Source organism: Cuculus canorus, chromosome 4 (genome assembly GCF_017976375.1).
Source record: "Cuculus canorus isolate bCucCan1 chromosome 4, bCucCan1.pri, whole genome shotgun sequence".
Taxonomy (NCBI): Eukaryota; Metazoa; Chordata; class Aves; order Cuculiformes; family Cuculidae; genus Cuculus; species Cuculus canorus.
In genome coordinates this window covers 38,439,461-38,462,375 of record NC_071404.1, presented here as the reverse complement: position 1 = coordinate 38,462,375, position 22,915 = coordinate 38,439,461, and the positions used below count along the sequence as shown (strand labels likewise).

General features: G+C 35.5%; 1 protein-coding gene across 3 annotated transcripts in view; it reads left to right on the top strand.

Annotated features, from left to right (window-relative positions):
* Window positions 1–22,646, top strand: part of WDR17 (WD repeat domain 17) — a 54,123-nt gene extending 31,477 nt beyond the window's left edge. For 2 of the 3 annotated variants that reach the window (XM_054064595.1, XM_054064593.1), the window contains exons 13-30: window positions 1,268–1,470; window positions 1,609–1,758; window positions 1,870–2,000; window positions 3,659–3,784; window positions 5,391–5,546; window positions 5,825–5,889; window positions 6,392–6,524; window positions 7,998–8,089; window positions 9,117–9,216; window positions 10,372–10,511; window positions 12,836–12,856; window positions 13,825–13,936; window positions 14,657–14,798; window positions 14,887–14,989; window positions 15,827–15,928; window positions 17,142–17,237; window positions 17,421–17,604; window positions 21,018–22,646. In XM_054064595.1, coding sequence (XP_053920570.1) covers window positions 1,268–1,470; window positions 1,609–1,758; window positions 1,870–2,000; window positions 3,659–3,784; window positions 5,391–5,546; window positions 5,825–5,889; window positions 6,392–6,524; window positions 7,998–8,089; window positions 9,117–9,216; window positions 10,372–10,511; window positions 12,836–12,856; window positions 13,825–13,936; window positions 14,657–14,798; window positions 14,887–14,989; window positions 15,827–15,928; window positions 17,142–17,237; window positions 17,421–17,604; window positions 21,018–21,137 — 2,176 coding nt within the window. In that variant the 3' untranslated portion in view covers window positions 21,138–22,646. The remainder of the gene's footprint in view (window positions 1–1,267; window positions 1,471–1,608; window positions 1,759–1,869; window positions 2,001–3,658; window positions 3,785–5,390; window positions 5,547–5,824; window positions 5,890–6,391; window positions 6,525–7,997; window positions 8,090–9,116; window positions 9,217–10,371; window positions 10,512–12,835; window positions 12,857–13,824; window positions 13,937–14,656; window positions 14,799–14,886; window positions 14,990–15,826; window positions 15,929–17,141; window positions 17,238–17,420; window positions 17,605–21,017) is intronic. The other variant, XM_054064594.1, reaches the window with a different exon arrangement.
* Window positions 22,647–22,915: the final 269 nt, after the last annotated feature.

Below are 22,915 nucleotides of genomic sequence, written 5' to 3'. Positions count from 1 at the left end.
TTACGTCCTTCTTAAGTTTTAGGCCCCAGAACTGTGCACTGTACTTCAGGTGAGGCTGCACCAATGCTGAATACAGCAGGATAATCACCTCTTTTAATGGGCTGGTTTTGCAGTGTTTGCACCCCAGAATGCAGTTTTCCCTCTTGGCTGCCAGGGCACTGCTGAGTCACCTTGAGCCTGCTGTTGACCAGTGCCCTTTCTGCAGAGCTGCTCTCCAGCTACTCCCCTCCCATTTATACTTGTGCCTGACATCAGTCCATCCTAGGTGTGGAATCTAGCATTTGGACATGCTAACTTTCATCCCATTAGTCACTGGCCAATGCTCTGGTCTGTGTAGATCCCCCTACAAGGCCTCCTGCCCCTCAAGAGTCAACAGCACCTCTCAGTTTGGTATCATCACCAAATTACTAGTGATGCATTTAATTCCTGCATGTAGATTATTGATAAATATATTAAACAGAACTGACCCTAGAACTGAACCCTGAGGAATACCACTGGTGACTGGCCACCAGCTAGAGGTAGCCCCATTCACTACAACCCTTTGAGCTCTGCCCTTCAATGCGCTGTGGACCTGCTCATCTCACAGCTGGAAGAGTTGTCCAGAAGGATGCTGTGAGGGACACACCAAAAGCCTTACTAAAATCCCAAAAAACTACATCTACCACATGCCCTTTATCCACTAGGTGGGTGGCCTTATCATAGAAGGATATCAAGTTAGTTAAAAAAGGACTTTTCCTTTGTGAATTCATGTTGACTGTGCCTGATGATTGAATTATTCTTTAAATGCCTTTCTACGGTACCCAGTATGATCTTCTCTGTAATTTTTCCAGGAACTGAGGTTAGACTAACCTATCTGTAGTTCCCTGGGTTTATTAGGGGGCTGTTAAAGCCATAGGAAATATAGATCTTACAGTTTTGCCTTGGTTTTCTTTCAGTTTTCCCACCTGAGAGTCCTAACAGTAATTTATTACACAAGCAGGAATATGGACAAACTTCTTTTCTTTCACTGACTTGTAAGATAATGGTGCATGTGAAATTTTGAAAGACTATGTGGTGGATGGAATAGTTTCCTACTGTGGTGAACTCTTTGGTGTATTTTGTACTGCATCCCAAACATTGGCTCCAGCCTCTCCTACTACAACATCTATAAATGTGTTTCAAATAAATATTCTGATAAATTTGAAGCTTAGAATATTGCTGAAGTAGAGAGATAATCATATTTTGGTAGGTAATTTGATGGACATGGGTCTTTCTTATCCTGTTTCAGTACTGTTCGAATATGGGATTATACACAAGATGCTTGTATAAATGTTCTTAGTGGACATACAGCTCCAGTACGGGGACTGATGTGGAATCCCGAAATTCCTTACCTTCTAATATCCGGCAGTTGGGACTACACAATTCGAGTCTGGGACACAAGAGAGGGAACATGTTTGGACACAGTTTATGATCATGGTGCAGATGTATATGGTAATATTTTAAAGTTTTGCTTTATTTCTGTATTGAAATGCGTTTTAAAATATCTTAAAATTATAAAATAATTTAATCTAACTGGTTATGAAATAAACTTCATTATCTGGCTACATTTTTAAATGCTTTTGTTCCTAGGATTAACATGTCATCCTAGTCGTCCATTTACTATGGCATCTTGCTCTCGTGACTCCACTGTGAGACTCTGGTCATTAACACCTCTTGTAGATCCTCTACAAATAAATATCTTGGTGGATAGATGTTGGGATGAGATTATTGGTAATACAGGTAAGTAAATTGTATATACCATTGTTTTAATTTTCTGTACATTACTATACTTTCTTTTAGGTTTTTTTCTTGTTATATTAATTTTCATGCATAAATCTTTGTGTGTGTTAGATCGTGCTGTGGAATCTGGTGCTCCTCCTTTGCTATGTGGTAAAGTTTCCAGGGAAATAAAACAAGAAGTGGAAAAATTGACAGGAAATCCTCAGGGAAAGAAATTAAGGTGGTTTTCAGAATGTTTTTCAGTAAGTATTCTGCAAACCTAAGGATGTTGTCATTGTGCATATCTTTCTCTTATGAATTAAATGTCCAAAACTAAAGTTTCTTTCTTCTCTACATTTTGGGGATTTTTTTTTCCATCTTTCTTAGAGGGAGCTCAGAAAATATGCAGAATTCAGTTCTGTCCCCTAATAGTTCTCTATGTAAGAATGTCTACAATTTAGTTGTTTGCCAGTTGTTAACACAAATTTTTGAGAAAGTGAAATAGGTGTGATAATTTAATTTTCCATAGGAAAAGTTTCATTTGGCAAGAGTTCGCTGTTGAAAAAAATTAAAAGATGTGTTTTATCAAACTACACTGGAGTTTTTAGTCTTTCAGAGGGACACCCTCATTACAGATAAGCTTTGAACTGACCAAGTGTCTATGCCAAAACTGCTGTCTTACTTTGTAGGAGCCTCACTGCAGCCTCCCTGTGCAATTGAAGTGAAAATGCAAACTACTGAGTCCCTGTGAGTGCTTAGCTGCACAGGAACTGAAGCTGAGGTAGAACAAGGCAATAATTACTTTGAGCTACAGCCTGTTTCAAGCACTGTTATAATTAAAGTCAATAGGCTGATATACACAGACCTTGTTCATCGAAAATACTGGTTTTGATTTCTAGCTAAATGGAAATATATGATTTAGAAATGCTGAAACATTCTTCCTCAGTTACAAATCATGACATTTCCTGTTTTATAAAAAATATATTTGTATGCAATTCTTTGTTTTAGAGAAGTTATATTTTTTGATCAGCTGTGTTCAGTGCTTTTTGAGTCCGTAAAAGAAAGCATTGTGCTTAAACTATGGGGAGTCAAGTAAGAGCTTTAAGTGACTGAAAAAAAGAGGGTATAGCTTCTCATTCCCCACCCCTACCAGTAGGATCTTCTGCTTTTTACCAGCCAAGAAATAGTTGTGCTTACAAACTTGTAATCCTGTTACTCTTAGAAAAGCTCATTCAGGTCAAAAGTTTAATGATTTTTTTTTTTAAGCTTTTAATTAGTCAGTCTTTTCTAGACCTCATTCAATGTTAAAACAGTGTCCTAGTTCTACAGAAGGATTGATTCAAATGTTAGACAGATAAAAATGCTTTTTTTTTTTTTAAATTGCCTCGGTGTCGTGCAAGATTTTGTGCATATACATATTACCAGTTGTACCATATGTGTCTATTTTAAGATTTCAAATTAAGATAGTAAACCAAATAGTGGCAGTCAAGCCTTGAAGTTGTTTTTAATTTTTTTTACCTGGTGCGTGCCTTTACTTTACAGAAAACAGTTAACACATACTAGAGGAGCTTCTGCATCCCAGCAACTGAATGTTGTTTTACACCAGCAGTAGCAACCACATAGCTTGCGTCCCTTTTGAAGCAAAAGGGAAAACTCTAATGGCAAGCTCTCAACTACGTCCACACATAACCAAATACTTGGTTTCGTGGATCTTGCTGTCCCTTCACAGCCTTCAAGAAGACTAAAAATTTGTAGTATCTTGAACTAATTTGTGTCTCCATAGTAGAGCTTCTAATACTGAAATCGTCTGAAATTGTTTCTTGACAATTGACTGCCAAATGCTTTCAATTAACTTTATAAGTTAAAGTTTCACTCTTGAACTTTACTGTAATGCAACTCTTTTCTTCCCTAACAATTTTAGCCTCCAGGAGGCACCAAAAATTTATGGGACTTAGTTGCTGTAATAAAAGGACAAGATGACAGTTTGCTTCCACAAAACTACTGCAAAGGAATTATGCATATGAAACATCTTGTTAGATTTAGAATGGTAAGTGAAGCATGAACAGTATGTAAAAATGATTGTTAATCTATCGAGTATTTCAGTCTTTAAAAATAACATTTGAAGTTTTACAAAAGGTCTCAATTGATCACAATTTATTTCATGTCCAAAGATATTTGTGCAATATCAGTTTTCCGTGCAATACTAGTCTGTTAGAACAATAGCATCTTGCTAAGTCTGCATGACTTCATGCATATTCAGTGATAAAACTGTACTTACAGTTATTAAATAGAAAAGCAGTTTTTAAAATAATGAAAAGAAATTGCAAAACAAGCAGCACTACAGCTTGAGGTATGAAGTGAGTTTGTGTTCCCTATTATATATATAAAAGAAGAAATTGGTTCTTGGCTCAGGCAGTGCAAGCAGTCTGTTTGTAACATGATTTCATGCATTTATAACTTGGGTGACCTAGAGTAACTATGGTAATCGCTGATTATTCTGTGGATCTGGATTAAGTGTTCACTTTAATGAAAAGTGTTTTGTCCCCTTTTTCTCCTGACTCAGAAACTTACATAAGGGCTTTAAGAGAAAGTAGAGGTAGGGTGATCCTGCTTGCGTATGGCTGCATATGCCTTAGTGGCATTACAGCACCTAGACATCTCGGGATGAAATATGAACCTTGTGCTTTTTTTTTGGTTTGTTTCTGGTTTGGTTTTTTGGTTTTTTTTTTTTTTTTGATTTCTAGCAAACAGAGGACACATTGGAGACTTCAGCAAGAAAATGATAAAAGATAGAGGTGCCAAGTAAAAAAGTATAATAACATAGGTTGTTTTGGAAAAAAAAATAGATCTTTTCCTTTCTCAGGAGCTGCCATTTGTCTGCATTGCAGTTTACTTCAGTGAAGAATGTTCAGAATGTGTTCTCCATCCTCTATATCTGCTACTGTAAAGCCACAAACAGCCACATGCTGTCTCACATGCATTGTTGTAAACTGAGAATTCTTGAAATGTGAAGTTCCTTTTGCCTTTTTTTCTTAATTTTAAATGGGATCCTATGACAGCTTGTTCAGATCTTTTTTGATCTCAGATTCTTCCAGATGAAAAAATTTAGTCTTATCTTTTCAACTAATATAAAAATTGCAGTGGTAGGGAATATAAATAATTAATTGGCCATAAGATGAATAGAATATGACAGATCAGGACACAGGTTGAGCCTACTATTCTTATTCCTTCTTTATATGAGCACCATTATAACGATGACAAGTACAATTTCCAGCTCTATATGCTTTATGTTCACAATTTTTTAAATTTTAAAACCATTAATATTTTTATGATGGACATCTAGGTAAGTTATTGTTTCATATGAGAAAATGGCTGAGAATTAAATATATAAAAGAGATTAAAGGAAGATAATCAAGGAAAATGTATGTGCAACAGAACACTAAAACAGTTACTTGAACAGTAAAAATAGCTCACTGTTATCTCATTGTACATTCTTCCAATTTGCCTTTTGTCAAAAGGATTTTTTTTTCTTAAATGGTAATGTTTGTATTCCATTTTAATGTTTGATATTAGCTCATTCTTGAGAAAACTTATTTTCATCACAGTAAACTACTCCTGCTTTTCAACTTTATCTTTTCTTTTTCCACCCTCAGTCCAAAGCACAAGAACTGACAACAATAAAAATGTCCAAATTTGGAGGTGGTATTGGTGCACCAAGCAAAGAAGAGAGGCTTAAAGAAGCTGCAGAAATACATTTAAGATTAGGACAAATTCAGCGGTACTGTGAACTAATGGTAGAACTTGGAGAGGTAAAATACCAGAACATTATTGAAGAACAATAAAATATGAAGATTTCTGAAAACCAATTAGCATAGCAAAGATGGGGTAGCAATTAAATGGATCACAAGTCCGGAAAAGAGTCATCTTGCTTCATTATATTATTTTTAACATCTGCAGTCTAATGCATAGCTCATTCCTTATTTAACCTCTTGACAAATTTCATTGGTGCAAACATGAAACTTGTTAAAAATACAGCTGTTTCTAAAAATAAACCTGTCACATTAAATGTATTGCTGCTTTCTTCTAGTGGGACAAAGCTCTCTCAGTTGCACCTGGTGTATCGATGAAATATTGGAGGAAGTTAATGCAAAGGTAAGGAAATAAAAATATGATGATAAACTGTAGCTTCTGTCCATAAAAGGACACAGACAAGTAGGAAGGATGGATACTAATATCAGTTGTACTTGGCTTTTGTTTCTGCTCTCTACTAATGTTACTTTGTGTTCAGTAAGTTTTGGGATGGAACAGTGTAGGATTTCAACAACTGTTTTGTGTACAGGAATCATAGAATCAAAGTTTCATAGAATAGTTTAGGTTGGAAGGAACCTTAAAGATCATCTGGTTCCAACCCTACTGCCGTGGGCAAGCACACCTTCCATGAGCATAAATTGCAACTTTAATTGGAAGCTCTTTAGTGCAATATCCACAGTTTGCAAATCTTCTGAGGTCTGGAGAGGCAGATGTGTTTTAGTGAACTTTATGCAGCTTCATGTAACACCTATCCAATAGAGATAAGTTTAGTGATCAATTATATATGCAGATCTTTCTTGTTTATTTATTCTTGTTTATTTATTCTCCTAATTTGTTTAATTAGGAGAGCAGATCAGTTAATTCAGGAAGAAAATGATGATGTCATCCCATACTGTATAGCTATCGGAGATGTGAAGAAACTAGTTTCTTTCTTTACTTCAAAAGGCCAGCTTAAAGAGGCTCTCCTTGTTGCACAGGTATTATTACATATAACAATGTGGGAGATGTTTTTAGCTATTCATTTCTGACTCTGATGGTGACAAGCACATTTAAAAGCTAGCTCTGTTGACTTTTGCAAAATAGCTAAATAATGACACCCTACTCTTTACTTTTGTATTGCATGACCAGTTTTTATGCAGAAATCGTAGAAAAATATCTCACGCTTACAGATTTTAAGCCTGATTCTTCTAAAATGTAATGAAATGCCTGTAATGGAAACTGATGTATTTGGGTTTGGCTGAAGCAGAAAATTCACCTATTTTCAGCAATTAGTATTACCCTTAACATCAAAGACATGTAGGATTTCTCTTGCATTTCTAATGAGGTCTTGGTTATACTACTTCCTATAGAATCTCCGGGTAAAACTGCTGTTGCATTAGTAATCAAAATAGGAAATCAAACTTCCAAATCAATGCAAAAAACAGTACAAGACATTATGTTAGGAAGAGAAAAGACGTACCTGCTTTTGGTAAACACATGTGAAAGGCCACACAGAACATGCAAGACTGATACTTTCTTTCACTTTCTCACCACTCCTTTATTCTTTTTGACTTATTTCTGCATACTTAATATAGTTTGTTAAATAACCTGTTAAGATTTATCTCTGGTACATTCTCTCATGCTTACCTGTTCTTGAATGTTCAATTGCTTCAGAGATAAGAACTTTAATAACACATGCAAAATTGACCTTTAGTAATTGTCTACTTCTATGTTGTTGCTGTTGTTATAGTAATGGCTGAATAGTGCACAGAATAGAACTTTGAGCTATGCTTGAATTTAATAAGTTACAATGTTTGAACTTTAAAGCAACTTTAAGCTTTTTTTTAATTTTTTTTTTTTGTAAGAGAGACAGACATTGCTGAGGTTGCTTTTATTACAATTCGTAAAATAGTCTTTACCTCCAAGATTTAATCTGATAATATTAAGTAATAAAATACCAGGACTTACTTTCCATTTTAACTGAGCCCTGAATTTTAATGTCATTATCCTAGCTACATCTTAAAGCTAATCTCTTCTTATTTAATGTTAGAAATAATTTATTGCCAGACACAAAAAAAGCTTCAGCTTATGTTACTGTACAAACCTTTCTAGATTTGCTGAAATACCTACTGAGAAGTATCTATGGAGTCATCCATCACTCACAGCAACTTGCTCCTCAGGATGTAAAAATCAAGATTGTAGCCCTCACTGTCCATTATAAGTGTATTCAAATGTTGGAAAAAATCTGAAAGAGGTCTCTTGCTTCTGTAGAATTTCTTGTATGGCTGGATAAAGCTAGGCTAAGATTTAACTATGAATAAGATGATTGGTTTAAACATTTCCTTTGTGTTAACTGGGCTTTACAAAGATTTTTATAGATTTTAGATTATTTTTTGGTTGATAAAAAAAATCACGTTTCTTGTTCAGTTTGATTGGTGCATTAATTGATCCATTTTTTTAATTACTTCTAGGCAGCTTGTGAGGGAAATATACAGATGTCACCACTCTCCATAACAAGTGGATCCTCAAATCCAGCTGAAAACAATACAGATGATTATAATGAGTAAGTTTTTGTAGTTTTATATATAAAGCCTCCTTTTACCTGTGGCCCCCTTGCTGCCTTCTGGCACAAGATGGATTTTTCGTATGTATGTATTATAAATATTCTTGAATTTGCATTATATTTAAAATGCATTCCTATGCACTTAAATATGTGGCATATTAGCTTAGAACATATAGTAAGCAGAATAAAATTTTACATTAATGGCTATAAATTGGAGAGGGGCAGATTTAGACGAGACATAAGGAAGAATTTCTTCACCATGAGAGTGGTGAGGCACTGGCACAGGTTGCCCAGGGAAGCTGTGGCTGCCCCATCCCTGGAGGTGTTTGAGGCCAGGTTGGATGGGGCCTTGGGCAGCCTGGTCTGGTGGGAAGTGTTCCTGCCCATGGCAGGGCGGTTGGAATTAGATGATCTTTACGGTCCCTTCGAACCCAAACTATTCTATGATTCTATGATTAATAAGTATCTGTGGGAACTGACATTTTATGCATCTTCTCCTCTTGAAGCTTCAGTCTTTATCATCGGTGAAGTTTCTGACAATGTACGCTAATGGCCATATTTTCGTAGTATTGCCCTTAAAAGAAACCATGGATCTCTCCTTGTACAGAATAGTGCTCAACAACCTGGACTACACAACCAACTTATGTGTGTAGTAAAAAAAGCAGTTTGTAGGTTGTGTAGTTACTTCATTTACATGTGCAATTTTTCAGCAATTAGAGATACACTTATGCAAAGTTCACAGGTACAGAATGAATATCCAAATACCTGATTTTTATTTTATCAATCTGAAGAGACATTTCCATACTGATGTAGATTCAGGGAAACTGATCCACCTGAATACGCACCGGCAAAATGGTGGATGAAGCTCAAACTGACTGCAATTTGAAAGCTAGTGGTGTCATTATCTGTAAGTCTGTTATAGAAATTTTAGGGTACAGAAGCAAATGTGGTGACTTGTATATAAACTAAGAGCCAAAGAACTCCAACCTTTAAGTGGCCTTGCAGAATTCATGGTTTATTCTTGCAGGCTCCTGCACAAGGTCAGTAAAGAACTGGCAGAATGGTATTTCCAGGATGGCCATGCAGTGCTTGCAGCATGTTGCCATCTGGCTGTTGAAAATATAGAGGTAATTTTTTTTTTATTTTCTCTTTAACTATGGGAAGGCTAACATTCACTTCCTTTTTAACATCTCCACATGTTAACTGTTTCTTTTTAAATGTACGTACCACATTTTAAAATGTATTATTTACACTTGGTATTTGCTTTGTATGTATTTATATAGAAAGTTTGATCCTTAGAGTATTATAGTAACAAAGCTTCCACGATTCTATTAAATTCAAGACATATCTCATGAGCAGAAAGTAGTACGTTATTATTATATTTTCATATATATAGTATCTTGTTATGTTAGAAAATAAAAGGTGCCTAAGTAATGTAAATATATACATATATGCATAAGTTTTACCGTTTACTGTTTGAGGTGACTCAAAAGAACTAATCAGAACTGGAACTTCATTGTGCTACCACAGATGCAGTCTCCATCTTGAAGAATTTGCTGCCTAAATGATGAAGTAAATAGGCAAAAATCCCCTCAGTACAAAAATAGGGATGACACCTAGGAAACATTTTATTAGATTTTAATTTTGTGTCTAGTTTTACAAGTTATTTCTTTTCCTCACTCTCTGGATTTTGTTGTTGCTGACTCAACACATTGTTCCTCCTCTATCCCTTAAAATAAGTAAAATTCCATCTTAATGAGCTGTTCAGAAAGAAAGCAATAATCAATTAATGCCTGTATTTCAAAATAGACATCTTTCAAGTTATTGTGTAGTCTCTTACTGTTTGATGTTGCTGATAGGCATAGCAGAATTTCAGTTGCCCAGAGAGGGTAAGAACAGGAAAGTAATTTCTGTTTTGGGTTGGTTTGGGGTTTTTCTTGAGTCTCCTTTCATTGAAAGAGGGGGAAAATACATACTCTGAAAGCTAGTATCCTTACTTAAGACTAGAAGGAATTTCTGTTGTGATATTTATGTAATCTCTTTGGTTAAATACAAGAAGATTCTGCTAAAGGAAATCTATTTGGATATTTAAAAACTGATCAATACCTGGTGCACACTTATTACTAATGCAGGAGACCCAAATTTTATATAAAGTTGTTTTAATTAATGCATATTTTATCCTTCTGTAAAAGTAGTCTCATAAATGAATGTCATATGCTCAACATGTTGAATCCCCAAAAATGCTTTTGTCCCTTAATGATATAATTTTTTCATTGAGCAAGCTTGCGATGGCAAACCTGATTCGTGGAAATGAACTGGAGTTGGCAATCAGTGTGGGTACTGTCTTAGGAGAAAGTGCAGCACAATCAACACATTATGCCCTAGAATTACTAGCAAGAAAATGTATGACAGTAACAACATGGTAAGAATTTTTAATCCAAAGAAGATTTTTTTTTTCCCCTCCCCTGACAAAATGATAAAGATATTTCATTCTGAAACTTTTATAGACACCAAACCATCGTGAGTAGATAGAATAAGAATTGCTGCTTGAATAAGAATTGCCATATTAGACCTTTGAAGCACAGGGCATGCAAATTATCTGCTTTAATCTCAAAAAACATTAAACAGAGGATGAAACCCACTGAAAAAAGCCTAGATACTTGGGCAATAGGTAGCATAGTAAGTCCTGGTCTGTACTGAGTAAAAATGACTGCTCCAATAAGATTTAGAATTAAATTATAAAGTCAAAAGCAGCAGAAACTTAATTAGGGTCTGTGAAATTATTTTTAAGTACTTGCTTGAAAAATACAAAAAACTAAGAGGCTGAGGAATTCTTTTGTAATGGTATTGGGAATACAGGACAGCTAGCAAGATTTAAGGATGAAACAGATTACTATTTAATTCTGCAGGAGTAAGCAATTTCTCTATTGCATATTGGGGAAACTGCTAAATTTTCTTTTCGTCCTTGTAGTATTTTTACTTTGAATGGTACAGTTTTGGTCTGATTTTTGTCTACCAATGAAAAGCAGAAAATCTTCCTAAGGTATATTTGGCAGTTGTATGAAGTTTCAGAAGTAACATTTCATAGAAAATGTGCTTAAACAGATATTGCACTTAAGCATCAGTTTTGCTGCTACAATTGGTATTTTCTTAACTATCTAGACATAGCCTGAGAGAAACATAGTGGAACTCCTATCTACAGAGCATTTAACCTGACTTAGACAATTAAGTATCTTAGAAGAAGATAAAATAAGAAATGGATGACTAGCTGCTTTGGTTTTGCAATGATTTAGCATACCTGCATTGCACCAGTTCTAACAGGTTTGTTTTGGCAACTCCGTCTGCGGTTTTTAAAGTCTCTGAAGCTCTTTTTCTAGTCTCCCTGCTTTCATTGTGAAGAGTGATTTTTATATAGCCTCTGATAAGAAGCACTGGATGTGCATTTAAGAAAAACAGAATATAATTTTCCAGTTCCATAACAAAAGCTGATCTCAGTGTTGAATAGTATGGCATTTACATGTATGTGCATAAAACTTCAGTGAACTTAGAGCATGCATACACTGAAGTCTGTTTGGGTATACATAATAAAACCTTAAATTGGTGCACTGCATATTGCCCCAGTATACCCCTGGATTTGTCAGTGGGTTTCATATGCTATACCAAGCACCTATTACAGCTATATCCACCAACCATATATTCTGATTTGGAGCCGTTATAGCATATTTTTCTGTTCTGTAGGAAAAGTTCATAGATCACCAAATCTCTCCACATTTTTTAATAAAGAGAAACTGGCACAGCAGTACCACAAGGAAGCACTTCGGTGCACTGCATGTATGAGATCATGTATGGGGAAGCTGGAGTTTAAGGGTACTTGAAGGGCTCTCATTTTGTTTTTTACTGGTTGTTGTGCTCGGGAATATCTGTCAATTCAAAACAGTTCATTGAAGAGGCACCCTTAATTGTAGACACTTCAAGGAACACTGAGAGGACCTTGAAATGAAATCAGTTATTAGTGAAATGGGGTCTTGATTTTTTTTTTTTTTATGTTGGCGGTTTTTTTAGAAGTGCTCTAAAATATCAAATTAAAAAACTCAAAACTAAACATTCATGCCCTTCCCCATATTTCCAGATCTATAGCTTTGGGAAAATGTGTGAGTGTTTAAAAACACCACGTTCATTGTATTTCTGTTTAGCACCTAAATACTGTTAAAAGCAACCTTCTGCTATTCAGAAGGCTAGTGATATCTTACTTGAGATACTGAATTCTGATTATGCAGATTCAGCCACCCGATAGTGTTTTCAGTTTGATTCTTGAAAAAACACTCCAGGTAACACAAATTGTAGGCCATTATATGAGGGCTTATTTGGATGTTTTTAATTGAATATTTGGCTGAGTGATTTCTCATCACTTAAAAAAACATTTAAATTGCCTATAAAGATGAGTACATGCGAGTAACTGATCTTGAAAACAGTTTAAGAACTTGTGAAATATCCTATATTCTGAACGAGCCTTTCTGTGTTTTGGAAAAGTGCCTATTGCATTGTAATGATCTAAAAGACTTTTTGGCATGAGCTTCATTATGTTGTCAAAAGGCATTGGAAAACTATTTTTTCATTGTTAAAGTCAGTTAACGTGACTCTGAGATTTGTTATTGTAGTTTAATTATTTTGTCTTAGATTTTTCCTCTGAAAAGTAAGAACACAAACCAAAATTTTGTTCATTATATTTCAATGTCTTCCTTTTAGCTTTCCATCACTTGGATACAGGTATTTTGCTTGTTTATAGAGAGAAATTTGAGAAGTGTGTGATTTTACTAATGCTAAAAATAATCTTAAACTAAGTTTTCTAATTTTTTAATTGTGATCAATTCCTGAAAGTGCAATAGAAAGCAACTGCAAATATTGGATAGTAGCTTACTTGAATATTTTTAAGGTAAGGGCTGCATTCTGAAGATCCAGGAGAACTGAATAGGAACTTCTGCCTCACATTGGGGCAAGTCAGTCTTGTGAGTCATGGGAAAAATGTCAGCATAAATAGACAAGTCACAAAACAACTGGAATAATCAGTTATTAAAAGCTCGATAGAATAATTGTTTAAAAATAATTTAATATTTACTTACAGTCTCTCCAGCTGCTTGTTGTGTTAAGGAAGGGGTAACAGGTGGTAAAAATTTACAAACATTTCAGAAATATCAGTTTGCAAAAACACATTTTTCCTTTCAGAAAGATGAAAACGGGTATCACATTCTTCTCTTGCATGATCTCTCTTCTATAGTGTCCCAGAACCATTAGCCATTCTAGATGACTGAGAGATGCTTTATGCTGATGTCATGGAGCTCTAGAAGTCTGGAAGTTTGAGGATTGTTTCATGACAGAGAGCCACATTAACATCTTTTCTTCTTTCAAATTGTATAAATCCTGCTCTCCCTTCCTATCCCTGCTCGCATATTCTTCCATCTCACTTTGAGGTAGTTCTGATGCTTGAGGATTGCACAGCTGTTTAATTCAACCAACGAATGCAACAGAAAATTAATATGTGACTTCCCAAAAAAAGATGAATACCTTAAGCCTAATTTGTTGCACCAAAATAGTCTTAGAGACTGAGATTGCTCCTGATCTTTTCTGAAAATAGTATTCTTTTTCAGTAAACTCTTCTTTAGGAATGTTAAAGAGAAAACAATTTCTTTGTATTACAACCATCAAGAGTAATTGCATGTCATCTTTTGTTTGTGCAGGGATTTAGCAGCTGACCTTCTTATGATGATTCCCGATAACAAACTGCAGTTAGTAAAATTATGTGCTTTTTATCCTGGATGCATAGCAGAAATAAATGACCTGCATGAAAAGGTACAATGGAAAAGAATTTGCCTGTATGCTAACAAGAGGTTATATATTGATTTGTTTACTAATTTCAAAAAAAATAAGGCCAAAGAAATGTGTGGGGTGAATTCGTCATTAACAGTCTTATATGTTAGATATTCTCTTTTGCTCTTTTAGTCTTCATTTACTTTATTTTTAATATTGAACAAGAAGAACTTTAGTTGTTGAATACTACTTTGTGTACAGTCTTTCCATGTCACAGGTTACTTCCTGAAGTAGCTTTTGATCTTCAGAATTACCAGTCAGTATGATTTATAACTTCCTCATCACTGAAGTGCAGCCTGACCACGTCTTGACAGATTGGGTTTCTATGCTATCTTGAATTGTTTTACATCTTATTTTCATAATCTCCTTAAATCCCCCCTTTCCTCTTCAGTGGCAGAAGAGTCTGCTTTACTAACTCAATGTTGAACTCAGACTGCACATCTATTAAGCAGTAGTAAAAAGTTCACAAAATCATTAGCAATGGAAACTGGTACTGCTTAAATTAAAGTTACAGAAACTTCTCCTGGGTTGTTCTCAAGTCTAGGTGGCTTTCTTAATGTGCATTATATTGCAGGTATGTTCTGTCTTTCAGACAAAGTTTGATCTGATTTTTATGTTCTAACTTCTGTATTTCTCAGCGTCTTAGAGATTTTTTATTTTTGAGAATGAAAATAATTCTTTGGCAAAATCTTTGTTTTGCAGTGTAATCTTCCTGATGTAGAAGAGTGTATGCGATTGGCAGAGACAATTCAGGCAGATGGGGATATATTTGAAACTATAAAGTACTATCTGTTAAGCACAGAACCTGAAAAGGCTCTTCCTGTTGGTATTCAGTATGTGAAAGGTAGGTACTTGGGTGAAGAAACCTTTTAAAGCATAAGTCATTTGTAGAGCTTGCCTCTTGAAATATTTTTCTTTATATTTTTCAACAGAACAACTTTGTGGCTCAGATTGGACTGTAGATTCAGTTTCTCCATATCTTGATCTTCTAAGTTACATACGCACTGAACAATTAGTGTTGCATAAATGTAGTGAGTAAGTATATTTTCTTTACTTATAAAAGTGGAAGTTTCATTAAAGCTTTTCGAATTAAAAAGAATAGAAGTGCGTGTTCTTAGTATCATTTTTCCACCAGCAGAAGGGTACAACAAAATCACAACAAGCAGGCTAGTTCCCGATTTGGAGAATAAACTGTGGGATTTTCCTAAATTTGCAAGGTTTAGCAAGAAGAAAAAAGAAGATATCTTACTGCTTCTTTCTCTGCGGGGCATTTGCAATGCCTGGATTGATGTTGGTCTTTATTGAAGATCCTTAATTTGAACAACTTTGGTATCAGTTTCCTGAAGAAAAAGAGCAGTGGTACCACATATCATATGGGGTTTTATGTCAGTGTCAAGCTGTCACTCTTAGAATTAAGACCAAAATAGTTGGATAGCTGTGGTTCACCTTTATGACAGGTGGTTGCAATCAGGCTTGAATACCCACATAGGTGTACATGTGAAAAGGATCAAAAAGCTTAACACTTACCTGTGAACTGTGGAGAAACTTGGTGAAACTCAAGTCCGTGCTCACGTATGGGGCAATTTTATTTACATTTAGAGCTTTATTGCATTAAAAGCTCTCAGTGGCATTTGGTTTGTAACTTTACATGATTGTGCTTAATAACTGTGTACATGCTATTCAAAATTTACTAATTGAGATTAATATAAAGCAGATGGAGTCTTTTTTAACAATAATTAGCATAATCAGCAAACATGATCCTTCACGGAAGATGAATGGATAAATTAGGTTTTAAAATTATAATTTGGATGTGAATTTAATGTTTTTGCAAACGCTTGTAATTGTAAATGGTTAATACTTGTCCATTTGTAGATTTCGGAATGAGTTGCTGATTTTGTGTGGTTACATTGGTGCTTTACTTGCTATCAGAAGACAGTACAATAGCATTGTACCTGCGCTTTATGAGTATACAAGGTAATAAGTCTCAGTTCCTATTATGATGTTTGCCATGTATTGTTCCCACTTGCTTCCCCCCAAGAAAAAAAAAAAAAAACAAACAAAAATCAGTTAGTTCCCAGTTCTGTTATGAAGTTAGAAGTTATGAATTTATACGCCTGCATATAGAACATTCTTTACTTCCTTTCTGTATTATACCTACAGAAGTTTCTGAGGTAATGTAGCAAGTTGTGAATCCAAGATTGCAGTCAAAATCTTAGTTCTGTAAGAAAAACAATTTTTAGAAGTACATGGGTATTCTGCATTATGTCTATACGTGATTATGTGTTGACAGTAGCAGTTCTAATTTTGTGCCTATGTAGACCATTTTCCAAGACTTCTTCAGTAGCAACAAGAACAAGCCTTGAATTTCTGAGCCACCAGGCTTATGTATGGAAAAGAACAATTTGAAGTATAATAGCCGTTCTAGAAAAGCTTATGATATGGAAATTATTTATTCATTATTGATTATAGTAAGAAGCCACCCTTGAGACTCAGTTTGTGATACGTTGGCTCTCAAACTCTAAGGTTTTCTGAGATTTGAAGAACCACAGAATGATAGTGCTCTAAATTTTTTTCTCACATTGCACAGTATTTTCAGGATTCATAGATATTTAGATTCTAGTCCATCTTAAGCTGACACTTGTATGCTTAAGCTGTACACTTTTAGCGCAAACACAAGTGGAAGTTTGCTGAATTAAGTAAGGTAATAGCTGTCCCATGTATATTTTGATAAGTAAACAATGCATCCACTGCAAGGGTTTTGAAACTGTTTTCCACAAGTAATCTTGTGAAACAATGCTGTCCCAGAGTGTGTATTAAACCATGTTACTTTAACTTTATTTTCATCATATCTGCTATCTTATGAGGCCTTAATTGTAAAAAAGTTGTCATCACAGAAAATAAGAACAAATATAGCCTTAAAATATAAAGAAAAAAATAGGGCTAAATAAAGACAAGCTTAAATAAAAAAGTATAAATGGGGATAACTACCTTTTCATTTAATTTTGTGCTTTTACATAGAGTAATTTAACATTTACAAGGTTTAATATAGTGATTATGATGGTCTATTTCCATAAGTTTATTTCCATACCCAATAAAAAATAATTTTATATTACTACTGTCTATATTGCTTTGCTTTTAAGAAAATATTCATCGTTAGAATTAATTTGGACCTTACCTTCCTTTTCAGTCAGCTTTTAAAAAGACGGGAAGTATCTGTACCTTTGAAAATTGAACAGCTTTCTGAAGAACTAGATGCATGGAGAGCTTGTACTCAATTAGAAAAGTAAGTGGAAAAATGTAAAATTACAATGAATTGGACTATTATTATTTAAATGTTTAGATGTGAACAGAATATTTCCTTTGTAAAATTCAAATATGGATGTAAAAAAAATGAGTACTTTGTGGCTCTTTATTTCTAATGCAAATAAAAATTTAGAGTTGAAAAACAAATGTGTTTTGTTCATAGGCCTACCGATGAATTGCCATGCACCCCTCCATCTGAATCACAGAGAAGGGTATATTCAGTACTCCTATCACGAATACAAGAGGAGCCTCTGAAAGGAATGGTTGGACCAGACTATGTCACTGGATCAAATCTTCCTAGTCATTCAGATGTTCACATCTCTTGTTTAACAGGGCTAAGGATACAGGTATGGTTTTTCAGACAGCTGTTCTTTTTCAGTGATAGCATTGACTAGTTGTGGGTTTGGCATAAACGTAAGGTTCCTCCATCATTTTGGAGGGAAAAAAGTTTTTTTCTGTTGTGACAATAGCAGAAGTTAAAGAGGACAAGTGCCGATGGCTATATAAAGAAGAATTGTCCAATCAAATAATTGCCCAGTTTTGCAATCCAGATGTATTAATTTCCATGGGAAAGACACATCTCACTTGCCAAATGCTCTTTCTAAAATACATGTAACTTATTGCCTACTACCTCACCACAGCTTGAATAAAAAACATGAAATTATTTATCTTCAACCACATACTAAATTTATTCCATTGTTAGTATTTATCATTATGGAAATGCATGCTATAAAACTTGTAATTCATGATTAATTAAAACCAGACATTAGAAGATTAAGTATTCAAGTATATGTATCCATCACTGACATAGAGTTACAGGTTAAACATACCAGTCCTTATAGCACATCTTTGGTATATGTTGTTATTTCCATGAAGGGAAATTAGACAGAGCCTGAAAACAGTACTCTAAGGCTGTTGTCTCCAGGCAGTGCCTCAGTGTAAATCTACTATTATATAGGAGGCAGAATCTGTTTTCTCAGTCCAGTGCTAGATGCCAGCCCAAAGAGTAACAGGGTTGTTCAGGGATTAAGAGGGATAGTTTTGCATCAGAAACTGAAGACTGCAAAACACTAGCAGGATTTTTAAGGTAAAATTCACAACTGCACACCATGAGGTCCAAAAAACCTTCCTGCTTGTACTTCCATATTAGACCAATGGTCTTCGGCTATGGCTATGTCCTCCACATTTGCTATGTAAAGCTGTCATTGTTATAATCCATTCAACAAGAATAGCAAAAATGAATCATAGAATCATAAAATTGTTTGAATTGGAAAGGACCTTAAAGATATCCGGTTCCAATTCCCACTAGACACCTTCCACTTGCCCTGGCTGCTCAAGACATCATCCAACCTGACCTTGAACACTTCCAGGGAGAGGGCATCCGTAATTTACCTGGACAACCTGTTCCAGTGTCTCACCACCTTCATCATGAAGAATTTCTTCCTAATGGCTAATCTAAATCTTCACCCTTCCAATTTAAAGCCATTCCCCTCGTCGTATCACTACGTGCCCTTGTAAAATGTCCCTCCCCATCTTTCTTGTAGGCCCCTTTCAAGTACTGGAAGGCTGCTATAAGGTCTCCTTGAAACCTTCTCCAGGCTGAGCAGCCTCTACTCACTCAGCCTGTCCTTATATCCTTATAGCAGAGGTTCTCCAGCCTTCTATTCATCTTTGTATCCCTCCCCTGGTCCTGTTCCAATAGCTCCATATCCTTCTTACTTTGGGGATTCCAGTACTGGACATAGTATTCCAGGTGGGGTCTCATGAGAGAGGAGTAGAGAGAGAGAATCACCTTCCTCAACCTGCTGGCTACTCTTCTTTTGATGCAGCCTTTTGGGCTGCAAGTGCATATTGCCAACTCATGTCAAGCTTCTCATCAGTCACCACCCCCAAGTCCTTCTCTGCAGTACTGCTCTGAATTACGTCATCCTCCCATCTGTATTGAAACTGCAGATTGCCCCGACCCAGGTGTAGGACCTTGCGCTTGGCCTTGTTAAGCCTCATAAGGTTCACACAGGCCCACTTACTCCAGCTTGTCCTGGTCCCTCTGGATGATATCCTGTCCTTCCGATGTGACAGCTGCACCACTCAACTTGGTCTCCTCAACAAACTTACTGAGGGTGCACTCAATCTCGCTTTCTATATTATCAATGAAAATATTAAACAGTACTGGTCCCAGTATGGGCCCTTGAGGGACACCGCATGTCATGGATCTCCACCTGGATATTGAGCCGTTGTCCACTACTCTCTGAATGTGACCATCCAACCAATTCCTTATCCACTGAAGAGTCCACCCATCAAATCCATCTCTCTCCACTTTAGAGAGAAGGATGTCGCGGAGGACCGTTTCAAAGGCTTTATAGAAGTCCAGAGAGATTACATCCACTGCTTTTCCTGTGTCCACTATGATGGTCACGCCATCATAGAAAGCCACTAGGTTGGTCAGGCAGGACTTGCCCCTGGTGAAGCCATGCTGGCTGTCTCTCTGTCCTCCATGTGGTTTAGCATAGCTTCTAGGAGGATCTGTTCCATGATCTTCCCAGACACAGAAGTGAGGCTGGCAGGTTGGTAGTACCCTGGGTCATCTTTTGTACCCTTTTTAAAAATGGGGACAATGTTGCCCCTTCTTCCAGTCACCAGGGACTTTCCTGACTGCCATGACTTTTCAGGTATCATGGACAGTGGCTTGGCAACCACTTCAGGCAATTCCCTCAGGACTCTGGGATGCATCTCATCAGGTCCCATGGGCCTATATACATTCATGTTCCTCAGGTGGTCCCGAACCTGATCATCCCCTACAGTGAGAGGGGCTTTACCCCCTTGGTGCAAATCTTGTTGTCCATTGACCCAGGAGGGGTGAGGAGAGCAGCTGCCAGTGACGTCTGAGGCAAAAAGTTCTCAAGTACCTCAGCCTTCTCCTTGCCTGTTGATATGAGGTCACCATTTTCATTCATCGCCGGGGACATCATGGTGTCATCAGCTTGTCGTCTACAATATCCTTATTTCTGGATTAGTGATCATTAGGAGTCACTGCTTTAGGCACACAGAGCAGCTCATAAATCACTTATTAATACCAAGGTACTGTGGCCTAATTGCTTGGGTTTACAAGTTTTAAATGCTGAGTTCAGAGAGCATGACTCTTTAAGAAGGCACTTAAACTGAATTGCAGCTTTGAGATCATACTTTGTCCAATGAAGAAATTAGCAAATAGCTTTTTTCCATCAGATAAATTAGTGGTTTTGTCCTTCATGCTTTTCATAGTGTAAAACTGATTATACATGACTGCATGTAGGCTTCATGTTTTCAAACAATTCATAGAGGCATTATATTGGTTTTTTTGTAGATGGGGAAACACAGATCAGCACAGATAATGACAGATACAATGAAGTATGTACTGCATTCAGAAGGAAATAAACCTTGTGATGTCACACTAGTTCAGGCTAAATTTAACTCTGAAACAATTGACTAGCATATATAAAATACCACAATTATTAAAAATTAAACTCAAAATTTAAGGATTGTTAAATGTTGGCTCTCCAGATTTTGGCACATAACAAGTTCACTTAATTTATAATGTGTAACTATTATCAAAGCTTTAAGTTAGTGAGGTACTTTTTTTCTGTGAACGTAGATGATGGTCGTAAATCAGGTTTTCATGTCCTTCTTAGATAAATCAAAACACGATGTCTGTTGTGATAGACTTTACACAATACATGTGACTTTCTTTTTCTTTCCCTCCCCAAACATTTTTGCTGTGCAGGGTCCAGTGTTCTTCCTTGAAGATGGGAAATCTGCTATTTCACTGAATGATGCTTTGATGTGGGCCAAAGTGAATCCTTTTTCACCACTAGGAACAGGAATACGACTTAACCCATTTTAATGAGATGTTTCCCTCTGTAGCACTTAAAATAACACTTGGGGGGGGTTAATACTGATTTAACCTTGACTGTCAAAGGACAGAACAATGGCAGTTGATTCCTCCTGAAGGGCAATTACTTGGACTTCGCTAATCATAAAATGAGAACAAGAAAAGGATTTCTACACAGATTTTTGTTGACAATCCAAAGAAAAAGTTATTTGAAAAATCCAAAGAAAAAAAATCCTAACTTCATAGACAGCCATGTCTTTTTTTTTAAGTAAGAACAGTGTTGTCAGACAATATAGATATTTCAGTTAACTCTGTGTAAACAGATTCCTTGTAAAGGAAGTAAGCAACTATCTGCACATTATCAAAATATTGATAACAAACTGTGATATCCATAAACACACTTTCAAATACATAACAATAGAATGAGTTTATTGATAGCCATTGCAACCTGGTTTTGGAATGACTAGAATCCTGTGGCTTTTTCACACATTATGTCCTCCTTTTTTAATTTTCACTAATTTTTGCACACAGGATTCTATAGTAAAAGTAAAATTTAAAAAGCACTTGTTTAGATTATTTTTTTCATCCATCAGTTATTGTGCTTTAAAAGCAGTACAAAGATGTTTACTAATATTTTGTTTAGATAGGTTTGAATATCTATAGTATAAAATTCTATTTTCTAGTAAGTTCACCTTTGGAAACTGCCCCCCTTATTCTTTCACTGTAAGCTAAAATATATTTATATTTTTTTTTAAACAAAGGGTTTGTAAGGAACAAACAGCAAATGTATTGAAATCATTTCAATATGTTATGTACTTTTAAAATACTTGTTTTCTTTTTATATTTTGTATTAGTTATAAATATACATATTAGTATGACAGACCAGAAGTAAATACTTGTGCACATATTTTTATTTAATAAAGCTGTGCTCAAATTGAAATAAAATTATAGCAACAGAATACTAAGAATATTTAAATTTTAAAGCTATGTCTAGTATGGAACTTAATCATAAGGCAAATATTCCACATATTCTTATTAATAATTATTCTTATCAATAGTTCTTATAGTCAGATGTACCTGTAGAAAAGATGCTTTGGTTATAATGTTCTTTATTAGCTTAACTGATGGCACACAAACAGAAAACTACTTTATCTGTTGTTATATTTTTTGCTGCTGCTTTAGAATAAATTTTAAAATCCTGATAGTTAAATAAAATGTGAAGAAGTTGCAATTAAAAATTGACAGAACTATCTGAAAATAAACTGTTGTAAAACTGGAAATAACACAGGGTCTCGGTTCACAGACCCTATCCAACAAAATCCTCAAGATATAGGTAAGCAATGCCCTTGCTTAACTAGAAATAACAATGCCACCATGCTGGAAAGGTGGGATGGAGAATAGAAATAAACAATTCCCGTTGTCCCTCTGCATTTAAAAAATTAATTTCATTCTATCAGGGTTCTAGAGTATTATCACAGGGTTTCAGGTGGAAGCCTATATCGGGGGTGAAGGGAAGCTTAGCTGTTTTGTAACCTATACAAAACCTTTGTTGTATATACATGGATGCTGGAAGAGAATGTTTTACTTTTTGCAGGTATTGTTCAGAAAATATTTTCCTTTGTTTAATCCTGTGGAGCTTGGGGAATGAGTTGGATTTCAGAAATAAAAATTCATAGTTTCTGAAAGAATTTTCCATCAGTCAGTATCTGATAGGTTGCTTCTGTCACACGAAAGACTTGTTATGTTTCAGCACATAAACTATACAACTGTGTATATAGAAGTCATTGATA